At 42.9% G+C, this 13,061-nt stretch overlaps 2 protein-coding genes across 2 annotated transcripts; one reads left to right on the top strand and one right to left on the bottom strand.

The window, feature by feature from the left end:
* Positions 1–2,987: 2,987 nt before the first annotated feature.
* MELLADRAFT_88992 (uncharacterized protein) lies at positions 2,988–4,766 on the top strand (the record flags this gene model as incomplete). Its single annotated transcript, XM_007404766.1, has 4 exons — positions 2,988–3,057; positions 3,125–3,217; positions 3,291–4,150; positions 4,233–4,766. The coding sequence occupies 4 exons, from the start codon at positions 2,988–2,990 to the stop codon at positions 4,764–4,766; spliced, it is 1,557 nt and encodes a 518-aa protein (XP_007404828.1).
* A 5,159-nt stretch (positions 4,767–9,925) lies between these two features.
* MELLADRAFT_101657 (uncharacterized protein) lies at positions 9,926–11,090 on the bottom strand (the record flags this gene model as incomplete). Its single annotated transcript, XM_007404206.1, has 5 exons — positions 9,926–10,017; positions 10,048–10,309; positions 10,424–10,521; positions 10,602–11,015; positions 11,087–11,090. The coding sequence occupies 5 exons, from the start codon at positions 11,088–11,090 to the stop codon at positions 9,926–9,928; spliced, it is 870 nt and encodes a 289-aa protein (XP_007404268.1).
* Between the last annotated feature and the right edge of the window lie 1,971 nt (positions 11,091–13,061).

Below are 13,061 nucleotides of genomic sequence, written 5' to 3'. Positions count from 1 at the left end.
TGGCACCACAAAGGCGAGTGGTTAGCAGAGCCATTGATTAATGTGCTTGCTAAACACAAGTTGTACCCCAAGATAAGTAACATTCCTTTTCATCTGTTCAAATCGTTCATTTCTTTCTTTACTTTTTAACTAAGGCTGACATATACACGATTTCCAATCACACATGATTTCCCAGACTCACGATTCTGGCAGTAATAATGATACCTGCGCTCGTGCTATGCAAGCGCGACTTTCAAAAATTGCCGAAGACAACTACAAACACTTTGATTTTGACGAGAGATGTGATCGAGTAAGATGCGCAGGGCATAAAATTGCCTTAATTGTGAACGGAGGACTTCAAGCGTTAGGAATCAAAGGCCCGCCGCCTCCTCTTGTCAAGTCAACCATCCTTGGTGACTCCCCTTTGGACGAACACGCTATGCCTTCGATTTTAGAAGAGGAAGAAGAACATGTACCTGAAAATGAAAATGAAAATCAAAATGATGTAATCGATGCGGAATCGGATGATGAGGTGGAACTCACTGATATAGCTGCAAAAGAGGTTGGTGAACAATGGTATAATGTTTTAGATGGTCCGTTTGACCTTGCCCCAGATCAGCCTTCCACCAATTGCAATGAATTGAATGCTGTTTATCTATTGACACTTCAGGTAAGTGTCATATGTTTTAATCAATCTAATTCTTTTCTTTTCTAATCACTGATCTGTTATCTCTTCAGCTGGATGAAATAGCTCGAAAAATTGGAGGATCTTCTAGGATGTTGGCTGTCTTCGATGCAACTTGCAATAGTATGGGTGTCAAGTTTCCTCGACCTATTCCAGGTTATGGAATTCGATGGAACATCAAACTCCAATGTTGGGAAAGGCTATTCAATGCTCAAGAAGTAAGTTTAGTATGTCCTAAATTTATAATTTCATCTACATCATGTTCTAAATTATTATTTTGATCTATATAATAAATTGCAGGTTATCGATAGGATGCTCAAAGATGATCAGAAGGAGGTCACAAAGACCAAAAGCAAGAATCGAAGACCCGAAGTAGGACCAAGTGATCCTGAGACCGCTCAACCCCGTGGCATATTCAACAAAGCTCACGTTTCGCCAGACCAATGGAAGCAAGTTGGTCAACTTATTAAGATACTCCGAGTGAGTTTTTTCATTTGAATCATCTCCTTACGCTGACACTGACTGATCCTTTCCTCGCTTAAGGATTTTGAATCTTTAACCAAGGTTTTCGAAGCCGATGCTCCGACTGGTTCACTGGTTATTTGGGAATACGTCAAGTTGAAGAAGTCTCTTCAAGCTAAGATCGACGCGTGCAAATCCCGAGCCGACCCTCTATTCCCGATGTATCACGCCATGCATGCTAGAGTCAAGGCATATCTAGCTGAAGCCCTTCAATCCAATGTCCTAGTCCTAGCCACTGTTCTACATCCCTCCTGGCGAACCGACTACTTTCAGTTTGCTTTTGGCAAAAACTCAGACGAATTCATATCAGCTCAAGCTTTAATAGAAACAGCTTTTGACATTAGACAAAGTAAACTGAACTCGGGCAAGAATAATGAAGGGCACAGTGGTGAGTCTAATGAAGAAGATGAAGATGAAGATGGATTTAGGGCACATAGAAAGAAATTGCAGACACGCACTGAAAATGAGCTCAGCAACTATTTCGAGCGTGTTGATGAGCCATCTAAAGCCGTAGAGAGGGATCCACATCTTGCTTTAGAATGGTGGAAGGTAACAATATACTGATCATTAATATTTATCACCATTTCTTCTCACATTAAGTACTGATGGTATTTTGATTTCCTGTCGCCCAGGTCAATGCTTCAAGGTATCCAGTTTTATCATCCCTTGCAAAAGACTATCTGGCAGTCTGTGGATCATCGTGAGCTGTGGAGAGGACGTTCTCCGCAGCTGCAGATGTCTGCAGCCGTGATCGAGGGGCTTTGAAACCATCAACGGTGGAACAGTCAGTTGGGGCTCGCATCTGGTCTAAGGAGGGCATTGCGATTCAAGGTTTGGACTTTGAGGAGTGTCAATTGTGTATGGCCCACTCTAGTGCCTTGGATAAGTCACACCAAAAGAGGAGGGGGGTGATAGTATTAGTAATTTTGCTTGATTTACTTTTCTCCTTTGTTCTTTTCTTTTTGAATTTTTTGTTTTTTTTCTTATCTTGTCAAACACAAGTTGTTTACGAAATCGGCTCTGAGAGCCATATTTGTTTCCTCATCTTTTCTTTACTTCTTATCACTCTTCTCTTGCCTCGTTATGCGGAATGAATGTTTGTGGCTCGGTTATTTTAACAAAGATACCCGATACTTTGCCAGTATTGTACAGTATCTACCATTACTCCGATACCACGATACGTATCGGTATCGTACCCGGTATCGAGGGTACTATACTCAAAGTGTCCGCCCATAGTACCCTGATAAACGGTACCGTATCTGGTATTGTATCCGAACGGGCGGTACTGTACTGGATTCTGCCTGAGGTGGTATCCTGAAACAGATACTATACCTAGTATCCTCGATACTTTACCAAGTATCGTATCGTGGCGGCGTTGCTGGAGGTGAGTGATCAATCCATCTATGTTATATATTGATCCTCTAGTGACTGAGATTGCTTGCTTGTTTGATTTAATTTTGAACTTCAAAACTTTACCAAGTATTCAGTGTTTTCTTTTTCTCTTGCTTGCCTGTTTTTCTCTGAGATCAATAGATCGTTGAACGATTTTTTGAACTTCAAACTAAACCATTGCTTGCTAAATCATCTTCTTACATCTCCTACAGTTACTTAACCATCCTACTTCGCTCAAGTTGATCTTGGGATCTTTTCTTATTCATATACTCTTTATCTCTCTATCTACTCTGCTCAAGTTGATCTTGAGACTTTTTCTTACAAATCTCTAAACCAACATCTATCTATCTAAATTTTTCAAGTCGTTCTTGGAGCGCTTCTTATATATTGCCAAACCGAATACTAAATCATGGAAACTTCAACTCAAGCGACTGTTCGAAACACTCAAGTTTCTCCAAACAACTCAAACAATGATGCTAGTGAGTTGAAATTCTATGTATCTTTATCAGTCAACAAACTTGCTGATCCAGTATTTGTGTTTGACAGCCACGGATTCAGGTTCAAAGAAAAGGAGGTTGAATGAAGAGGAACAGGAAGACGGTCTTGGAGAAGATGACATGGAAAGTGACCTGGATACTGGTTTGTTTTCATTTTTTAAGTAGTTCCTTCTCTTTTGTCTAGAACTCATTCAACAACTGGTGCTTTTCTTCAGATGGAGAACTTTCATTGAGCGATGTAGAAGCACGGAAACAAACACGTGCAGCTTTTCTCGCGGAACAATCGTCAATTCGCAAGCGAAATGTGGTCATTGGGAAGACGTCCGGCGCTCATCCTACTCCTAAAGCAGCCACTCCACTAGCTAGAGCACTATACAAATATACTCGGATGATGATGGGTGTTCCTCAAAAGTCTAGCTCATCATCATCATCATCAGGGTCCTTTGATGGTGGTCCAACTCTTCCTGATCCACCAAATGAAGATGAATTGCGCAACTGGACAACTTGTGAAAGTAACCGTCAAGTTTTGATTGAAACCGCAATGGAGAAAGCCAAAACGAAATACCTCGCCAGAAAACCTCCCGGTTTTGTACCCAATCGCACTCAAATCAGAACGGTAGAAAAAGACGCAGCTGAAATGGCACTTGCTTCAAAGCCTTTAAGACCTGTACAATTCACTTCCCGCCTTGTCTTTGCTTCTCAAAATTCTTATGCAATGTCTTGGGCCATTAGTTGTGAGGGTGCGCTTGCTCGAGCAGGATTTCCGCGCTGTACTTTTGATTGGCAAGCAAGTTACGATTTGCCGTGGAACTTAGCAATGTCAGCAATTATTCAACAGGAGTGGGCTAAGTGTTTTAACGCAAATGGGGCACGGAGTTTTGGGATCTTGGCAAGAGAAAACAGTCTGGCCAATCGTGATGAAATAATCAGGCGATGGTTTGTAAACAAAGCTTCAAAATTCGAGAGTCAGATAAAGAGAACGAAGCTTATGGAGAGCGAAGATGGTAGAAAGAAGGTTCAAGAAAATGAGGCTATATCAAAGAGCATGCTTTGCAGGAGAAACAGAAAATTAAAGGTATGAATGTAATTTTGGAACAAAGTGTATATCATTTTAGGTTGAGCATGTATGAGTTGCTAACACACATTGTATTGTTCAGCTTGTAAAGGCACGTCAAAGTATGGTAGCAAAGCTTTTTGGAGAAGGCTCCCAAGAAGCTTTGATGCTATCACATTCCGAGGTTCATTCTGAAGACGAAATCAAAGGTCTTGGCTCGCATGGCAGTCAAAACAAGGTCCGACTACAATGGCGAAGTGCAGGACTCAACGCTTTTATTGAATTAATAGACAAAAATATTGAGGCAAAGGAGATCATTCCAAAGAAAAGGCGCGCTGCTAAGCAGCTGGTTGATCGAGAGACTTACTCATCAACACCCGATCAAGAATCTTTTCCGCCAAAAGGGTATGAACAATCACTGGTCTCTGCGAATTGGCTTCAGACGGTTCAAGGTGTTGCGATTGTGAATTTGGAACTCAAGTCCACCAATGGCTTTGATATTCTCAAATCGGTTCAAGAGGTAAGTAGGATGCTGACACCTGGTGGCTTGGGTATGGGGAATGTTGGTCCTGCAACTCAAAACACCACAGCTGGGACACAAGCATCTGGGTCTGGGTCTACTCAAATGGAGATATAAAGGTAGACAAGATTGGTATTTATAATCTAGTTGATCATTGCTCTGAATGTATACAAATTTCAAGCCGTTCCCATTTTGATATTTCATTGTGTTTAGAAAGTTTTGTATAAATAAGTTTCAATTTCAATCCCTGTTTTATATTTCATTGCGTGTATGAAACTATTTCACGTGGTCAAATTGGCATGATTATCTCATGTTTGTATATAGTGTGTTTATAATTTCCTTTTTTGTTTATAAATATCAATTGATTTCTATTTTGCTGTTCCCTGAAAACACTTTGTGCAAGATCTGATCCTGCCCTTGATTAGAGAGCAAAGAGAACCCGCTGAGCCAATTCTGTGGAAGAGAGCAGGGTTTTCTCTTCAGGGTGAGAGAAGTCCAAAAACTGATGACATGTATTGCTTGGGGATGTCACACATACATGTCACATCTGTAAAGATATGCCCTGTTTTGGTTGTGTTTGGCTTGATATAGATATCAAATTATCAAACTGACACCATAGCCACAGAACACATTCATCACAAAGATTTCACTCAACTCACCTCACTGGTCAATGGCCCACTTCGGACGAGATCACATCGCATGTACATGTGTCGCCCTTGGCTGTATTGAGCAGCATCTTGAAAGGGACGGCGAAGTTCATCCTGGCGTAATCTTTCATCGAACAAACTACAAGAAACATCTTGTGTCATCAAAAAAGGCCGCGGAGACCTCACAAGTAGCTCTTGAAAATTCTTCAGACTTGGAAAAACAAGATGTAAACTTGATGGGAGACTTGACGGGTGCCGTTGCCGTGAGTACAAAAAAACTTTTTGGAAAAGGAAGATTCCGATTACTTATTTATCAAATTTATCTTTAATCACTTCTCAGAAGGGCGGAAAACCACAGCGATCAAGTACACCTGAACAACAATCTCAACCTGTTTGTTCAAAAAACCCAATGACTTGGCCTTCCAACAAAAACCCATGTTTGATGGGGCCACCGATATTGACTGTGCCACTGAATCCAGAGCCAACGAACGCTGTGCTCACGCTTTCAACATCAAAATTTAAAATCCCGATTACTTTTCTTCAACATCCTATGTCGATTCAAGCAATGTTCCATGTGCTTAATGACTACCCAACAAATCACAAGTCACATCAAAGCTGTTGAAATTCCTTGCAATACCGGAACCGCTCCGCAACATATAGTGGTTGCGGAGCGGTTGCGGAGCGTTTTTTGCTGCGCTACCCGCACGCCAATTTTTGGCGGAGCCTGCGGACCGCTCGTCGGGGCTCAAAATTTCCAGAGCGGAGCCAACGCTCCGCTCTGGCTCGGGGCCACTGGTTCACCGCTATATTGCGGAGCAACAGCCCTGTACCCAGGGGGGAGGAAGGGTCACTGTACAAGCTGATACAGCTTACTTCCCCCCACCACATCCAACCAATTGATCCACCCTCCATTCAATCGTATCTGGACGCCAACACTCCATTCGAAAGGTGCTAAGCCTATTATCAAAACGATGTACCATCCCTGGCAACATCGTCGACTTCGGCTGACCTGTGGTTTACCTCATCGTTCAATACATCGTGTTCTAGTTTGGTTATGGTCAGTCTTTTTCCGATTCAGAACCAGACTGACTCACATGACATTGACCCTACCGTTTCTCTCTTTATATATCCTTCTTTGTTTCCTCCTATTTGATTCATCTACTCCAATCGATGGCACCCACCAAAAGCTCTTCCCAGAGTTTGAGTAGTACACTCCAGGTTCCTGGTAAAACCACTGCCCGACAACTCCGTCCCCCCAGTCCTTCTCGTCCCAAACCGGGGTTTATCGTACCACCCAAAGACTCACGTACGGCTCTTTCAGCTCATGAGGATGAGGACGACTCAGTCACCACAGGACCTCTTGCTAAACAACCAGCTTTGCCTCGGCCTCCTGATCCAACATCATCAACCAAGAACAAGAACAAGACGGCTCAACTTCAACCAAGAGCAAAGCCCAACACACAAGGAAAAGTTATTATTGCGCGCTATATAGCGCGCAATAACACTATATAGCGGTTTTGAGCATAGCGCGCCATATAGCGTGTGCGGAGCGGTTTTCACGCTCCGCTACGTCTTGAGCCCCTGCAAAAAAAAAATAGCGATCCCAGTGCGGAGCGTTTCAGAGCGGTATCTGCGCTGCGCACTCGAAGGGGGTCAAAATCCCGAGTGGTGCGGAGCGGTTCCTGTGTTGTTCCTTGGCCATGGAAAAGAAGAAGTTCAAAACCACTTTCCAACTTTCCAACACTATTTCTTGCTCCAGTTTGACTCCATGGACTGAAATTCCTGCGGCAATTGAAGGTGTTATCAAAGTTTTCTCACTTGCAGTCGATATCACCGAAGAAGTCTGTTGCAAAATCTGTTTGGCAAATCACGGTCTGCTCCCCAACATGCCATATCCTTCGATCTGTGACAGCCTTCGCTTCCCTAATTCCCAACCTAAACTCAAATGTTTTGTTTGTGGTGCGCCTCTTTACAAGATCCCCAAGTCAGCTCCAACAAAATTCACGCCGCGCAAACAATTTTACCATCAAAGCTTCACCGATTGGCTTGCTAGAATGCTACATTTCCCCTCATTTGAGCTTGCTCTCAATGCATCTCTCACAGCTTCGCCCCCCGCCGATGGAACTCTCAGGGACATTTGGCACGGGAAGGTATGGAAGACGTTCAAACTCAATGGGCAGATCTACACCAAAACTTCCGGTAACTTGGTATTTGGATTCTACTTAGACTGGTTTGATCCGTACGGTCACGCAAGCGCTCGACACAACTCAACTGGCCTTATCGTGCTTATATGTTACAGTCTACCTCCTGATCTTCAATACAAGGCCCAAAACATGTTTGTTTGGGGAATGATTCCTGGTCCGAGAGAGCCCAACGCCAATGAAATAGATCACCTGATCTCTCCTTTAATAATCGAGCTTAATAAACTTTGGGAAGGCATCCGATTCAGCTCCACGTCTCAGTACCCACAAGGGAGGCTTATCCGAGTCGCTCTATGGCCTCTAGTTGGCAACATTCCGGCCATGAAGAAGATGTCTGGCTTTTCTTCGCATTCATCTACTAACTTTTGTTCTCAATGCTACATTACAATAGACGATATCAACGAATTTAACATCCACGTCTTCAAATGTCGGCATCCCGTGTCTCATAAACGACACGCACTCAAATGGCTCAACACTGAAACTCTCAAGTCCAGAAATGAAATGGTAGATAAGAATGGAGTGCGCTACACTGCATTCTCAGCCCTCCTGTATTGGCAGCCAATCATCTTCCCCACAATTGACATAATGCATTGTTTGATACTCGGACTCCTCAAAGACCTTTCAACCACCTATCTTGGATTTCAAGCAGCGGGTAAAAAGCTACAGGTTGAGCAGGCCGTCTTAGCAACAAACGGAATATACACTAACGGACTCCCCCAGGATCAACCACCTAGCCTGACACAGTCAATGACCATGGATTTAGATCAACCCCCCGCTTCCCCTACGCCAAGCTCCCGCAAAAATCCATCTCGAGCCGCAAGATCCTCCCTTTCCGGATTCTCTCTTCTGCGTAGTCAACCTTCTCGCATTAGCAATGTTAGTCATGAAACACATGCCTCAACATCGACTATACAGGCCAAAGGGCCCACGATCACCCCTCACGAGCTTTCACTCATTCACACTAGCATTTCTGATGCAAAGGTACCAACTTGGCTTACACAAGTTCCGACAAAGATTGGCATGCCGACTTGTGGGACACCCAAAGCCGCTGAATGGCTTATACTTTATACTGTTTATGTTGTATTTTCGCTTGTCCCTTATTTAAAAGGGACAGAACCACAATCTCACTCCCACAAGATTTATCGAGCCATGATTCTGGCAATTCAAATCATCACCATATCAGTATTGCGTGTCTTAAGCAAAACCGATATCAAAGACCTCGGAGCCCTACTTTCTCAGTATTGCCAACATTTGCAAGACGTATGGCCCTTGATCAAGTCAAAGCCGAACCTCCATTATGCCCAACACCTACCACAACAATGTAGACTCTTTGGACCACCTTCTTACATGGCAGCTTGGTCTGGGGAACGTGTGATTGGAAGCCTAGTCAAACGGCCCAAAAATCCTAGTGCGGGTAAGTTCGCTTTCAATTTCAGCCACATATAAGCTGGAAGATCCTGGGTCTAATCATGATCATATTCTCTCTTACAGGATCTATTGGAAAGACCCTAATCAAAGCACATACTCAGACCGGCTTGTTTAGAACTATGTTGGACAATGTGCCTGCAAAGTACAAATCCGACATGGGAGTCGAAGAATTGCACCCTTCTTCACAGCCAAAATGGACACCATGCACACCAACTCTCCACATCACACCTATCATCAATGCAAATGTGGATGCATCCCAACATGTCGGAGAAGAACTTCAGCAAACTAAAGTATGGCGGCATGCTGGCAAATCGTTCAGTATATATGAACGGCACCAAGGGGATAGCTACATCGAATATATTGATAATCATAGGAGTGAATTTGGGTATATATGTTATATACTGCGATCTAAAACTGGTGATCTTCCTTTTTTTGTGGTTCAGACTCACAAGCCGCTTGATGCTACTGACAAGTCCAGCAGCCCCTATTCATCATTACCTCGTCTCCGAGCCTCTATGGCATACAATCGCTTGGGCACGCTCAAATGTGTGACCTTTGAGAACTTATTTGGCCACTGTGGTGCGATTATCAACCCTCCAGATAGTCTAAGGATGAAACATTAAACTGTTTCTTTTGTTAGCCTTTGCAGTATGGTTTGTCTTTGCTTTTGTTTAAGGATTGTTGCATTATGACTGATCATACCTCTCATGTCTTAGGCTATCGCTGATATGACATCGACTCAAACTGGTACATCTTTGAACAAAACCCCTCAACAATGATTTTTTTTGTAACTTTTGATCAATCTTATACAAGTCTTTAAAACATGAGAACAAGGAGGATATAAATTTTTGATTATGTATTGAGAGAAATTTCATATACAAGGAAAGAGCGATACACTTATTTAAATCGTGAGAATAGTGGAATATATACATGTGCGAAGTCTAATATCAAAGTGATGTATTTTGTCTATGTAGAAATTTTGTTTTGTAGACAGCGTATTTCAATTTCCTAGTAATGAATCTATAAATGCCGGTAAAGAATTTAATAAACCTGAAACTGGAATCATTTTCAATGCAGCCAGCTCCTCTTCGACTAGATTTTAAAGGAACAAAGGGTCATAACAGTTTCTTGGAAGTCCAACACAGACAGGAGCCTTAGGATTATCCAATTTTGATTTTGTACGACACTGATCAAATCGTCGAGACACTGCAGTGGCCCCGGTGACTGAAGCTTTATAATGATACAATAGATCATCTATACGATGAAGAAGTGTGCTATATTGCTGACTGCGCCATGGCACACCTAAAGATTCGTACTTGATCTCTTCAGGATCCCATTCTGTGTCCGAGCAGCAATCTGAATCCGGAAGAAGCTGCTTTGCTTCCTCTGTAAGGTTATGTTCCACTGTTTCTTGTCAGTAGGCAAACAGCTTCAAAGACTGGTCAGATGAGAGCTGAATAAATTGGTCATGATGGTATTCAATCTTTGCTGAGCTTACTACTCTTTTCTTTCGTTGCTGTTCTTTTCGACAAAGTTTTTCTGAGTCCAATCGATTGAGACGGATGTCTTCGGCTCGCCCACGAAGCCACCGAAGTACTAAGCCGATGCAGTTGGAGATAGTGTTGTGATGTGGGTTGACGGAGTGTTTGTTGAATGCACCGTGATCTCTTGCATACCTCCAATGCTTCCAACAAGGACGGCAACTATACAATTCCAACCGCGAGTGTCCCTTGCATCCCAATCAAAGGTCATTCGAGAGACACCATAAGTCTTGAGATCAGCCATGAAGAACTCCTTGAATGGACTCCATGTCTTTTCTGTCATATCAACTGTTAAATTCAGGAAGATTCGCTGGTCGGATAGGATCTCATCCTGGGTGGCTGTATGTAGAAGGCTCAGCTCATGATTGGTTGGTTTTGTTGGATAGGTCTTTGTTGATTCTTCATAACCAAGCAAAAACCGGGTGAATGCAGCAAACGATCTCGCAATCGCACTGGTATGTTTTGGAAGACTCTTTGCAACCGAGGCGTTCAGTGACTTGACTGATTTAACCGATGCTCCTTTTTTCCAGTAACGCGATGTATTTGGTGCTGTAAATCAAGACAAGATCATTGTCTTGGGAAATGATATAAAATGGCACACAGTATGAAAGCATACCTACCCATTGATTGTATCTGTTGCAGTGAATATCAATGGCTTGAGCTGCTTGAAGGATAGCTGGAAGTCTGGTGATGTTCAGAAGCAGGTTTCAAAATCAGCGTATGTCATGGAAACGAAAATTGGTATAGAGATTCTATTCACGGATTTAATCCTTTGATGAATGTGCAACTCAACAATGGCTCAAGTGGGTCTAAACTTCAGTTAACAAAGGACAACACTCAGTCCTGACAGTGGCTCAAGGTATCCAACTTGAACGGAAACAGCTGAACACAGGAGAATTTGACTGAAACACAAGGCAAACACAAGTAGAACTCTTGGTGTGTTCTCGACGTCAAGCTTGTGGAATTTTGACACGGTGCTCTTTACTCAGGTGCGCGTTCAAGCGTCCTGAGCCTCCCTGGCACACCCCACACACGCTTGTACGTCACTGAATGGGTCACTTGGGGGCCTTCTCCAACCTTCTTTCTTTTGTCAATCTCATGTTCATTTGCTTTTGTGGCTTGAACGTTAACCGTTCATCTCTCTCATGGTGCCATGTGTCTCTGGGTTTTTCAAAGCTCTCTCACATGGTCTAACACTCACATCTCCATGTTATTCCATTTCATCTAAATCAGTTGTGTCTGTTCCTACTAACATCCCAACATCTTTGCCCAGTCTCTATCCTCTATTGCCTCTAGGAACTTTCTTGAGTCTATCACATCTTTTTGCTCATAGGTTTTCAGGTAAATCAGTTATGCGTTCAACTTCCAGCGACCTTGTTGCGCAATCTTCTCTATCTTTGTTCCTGGGTTGAAGCGGAGAGATGCTCTTCCTACACAAAACAAGTGGCCGCTCCACATCTTTAAGCTGTGTTGACCCCATACCTTTTTCACTGCGTTCAAGAACTTCAGTTTAGATAATGGTTTCAGTGATCTGTTTTCCATTGATGTGAATAGTGGTGTTTCTGGGTCTGCCTCTTGGTTTCTTTTGAGCAGCCTTTTTATTGCCACCACCGGGTCTAAAACGTTCATCTGTTGCTGGAGGTGTATTACTTGGACTTTGCCTGGGGATGTGGTCTTTGCTTTCCCAAGTGTAGCTTGGCAAAGTTGCTTCCATTCCTTGAACCGAACTCGACGTGTTGACACAGAATAGCGCCTTCTAGTGCCGATGGACGAAGTAACTCGCCTAGGCGTGCCATCCCCCAGAAGGCCACAATCCCTACAATTCCAATCAGTTCTTCTGTTTCTGACTTTCCGTGAGTGTGTTTTAGGAGGTCGAACAATTGTCTGATCATTACTGGATTCTTTTCTGTTACTAATTCCTTTTCCTCCTCCTTCCGTTTTGATGCTCTCACAGCCCCCAATCACCGGTCACTGGCAGGCCAGGGCAACCAACTACATGAGGATATCATTGGATTTTTATTGAAAACAGATTAGGCAATTAACAATTAGTTATTGGACAAATATCTGGAATTTGGTAGGCAAAGATTACCCACATTATTATTCAGCTACAAAAAGTTCATTGAATTAATTATCTAGTGAGCATAAACTCATCACAAGAAATTGTGAAGTCCTTCTCAAGTAACTTAAAACTTTCATTTTGCTAAACACATAGGCTCCATCTCCACACTTCTGGTGCTACCTGCTTATCTGAATAGCTGGGCGGGGGAGCGGATCATCAGAATCCTACTTTCTGCACACAAAAATTTAAATTGAAGTCAGTACCCATCTCAATATTAGACCTATGAATAATCAGCTGACCTTCTTTTTCTATGATCAGAATGGGAGGGTAAGTCATCACTTCAGTACTATTCCAGGTGTGGCTTCTTCCAAGCCATGATGAATCACAATCACACCATGTTTGAAAATGATCCAGTTATTTGAGAATAAATTTTCCGGAAGCTCCAGACACAGTGTATAGAAAGAAAATTGATTCCAATCACCTTTGAGACACTTTGAAAAGAATGGTTATATTGGGGCAGAGTACACCACACACTC

Source organism: Melampsora larici-populina (assembly GCF_000204055.1).
Source record: "Melampsora larici-populina 98AG31 unplaced genomic scaffold MELLAscaffold_2, whole genome shotgun sequence".
Taxonomy (NCBI): domain Eukaryota; kingdom Fungi; phylum Basidiomycota; class Pucciniomycetes; order Pucciniales; family Melampsoraceae; genus Melampsora; species Melampsora laricis-populina.
Note: the sequence above shows the minus strand (reverse complement) of the source record. Positions and strands in the feature narration are given on the sequence as shown.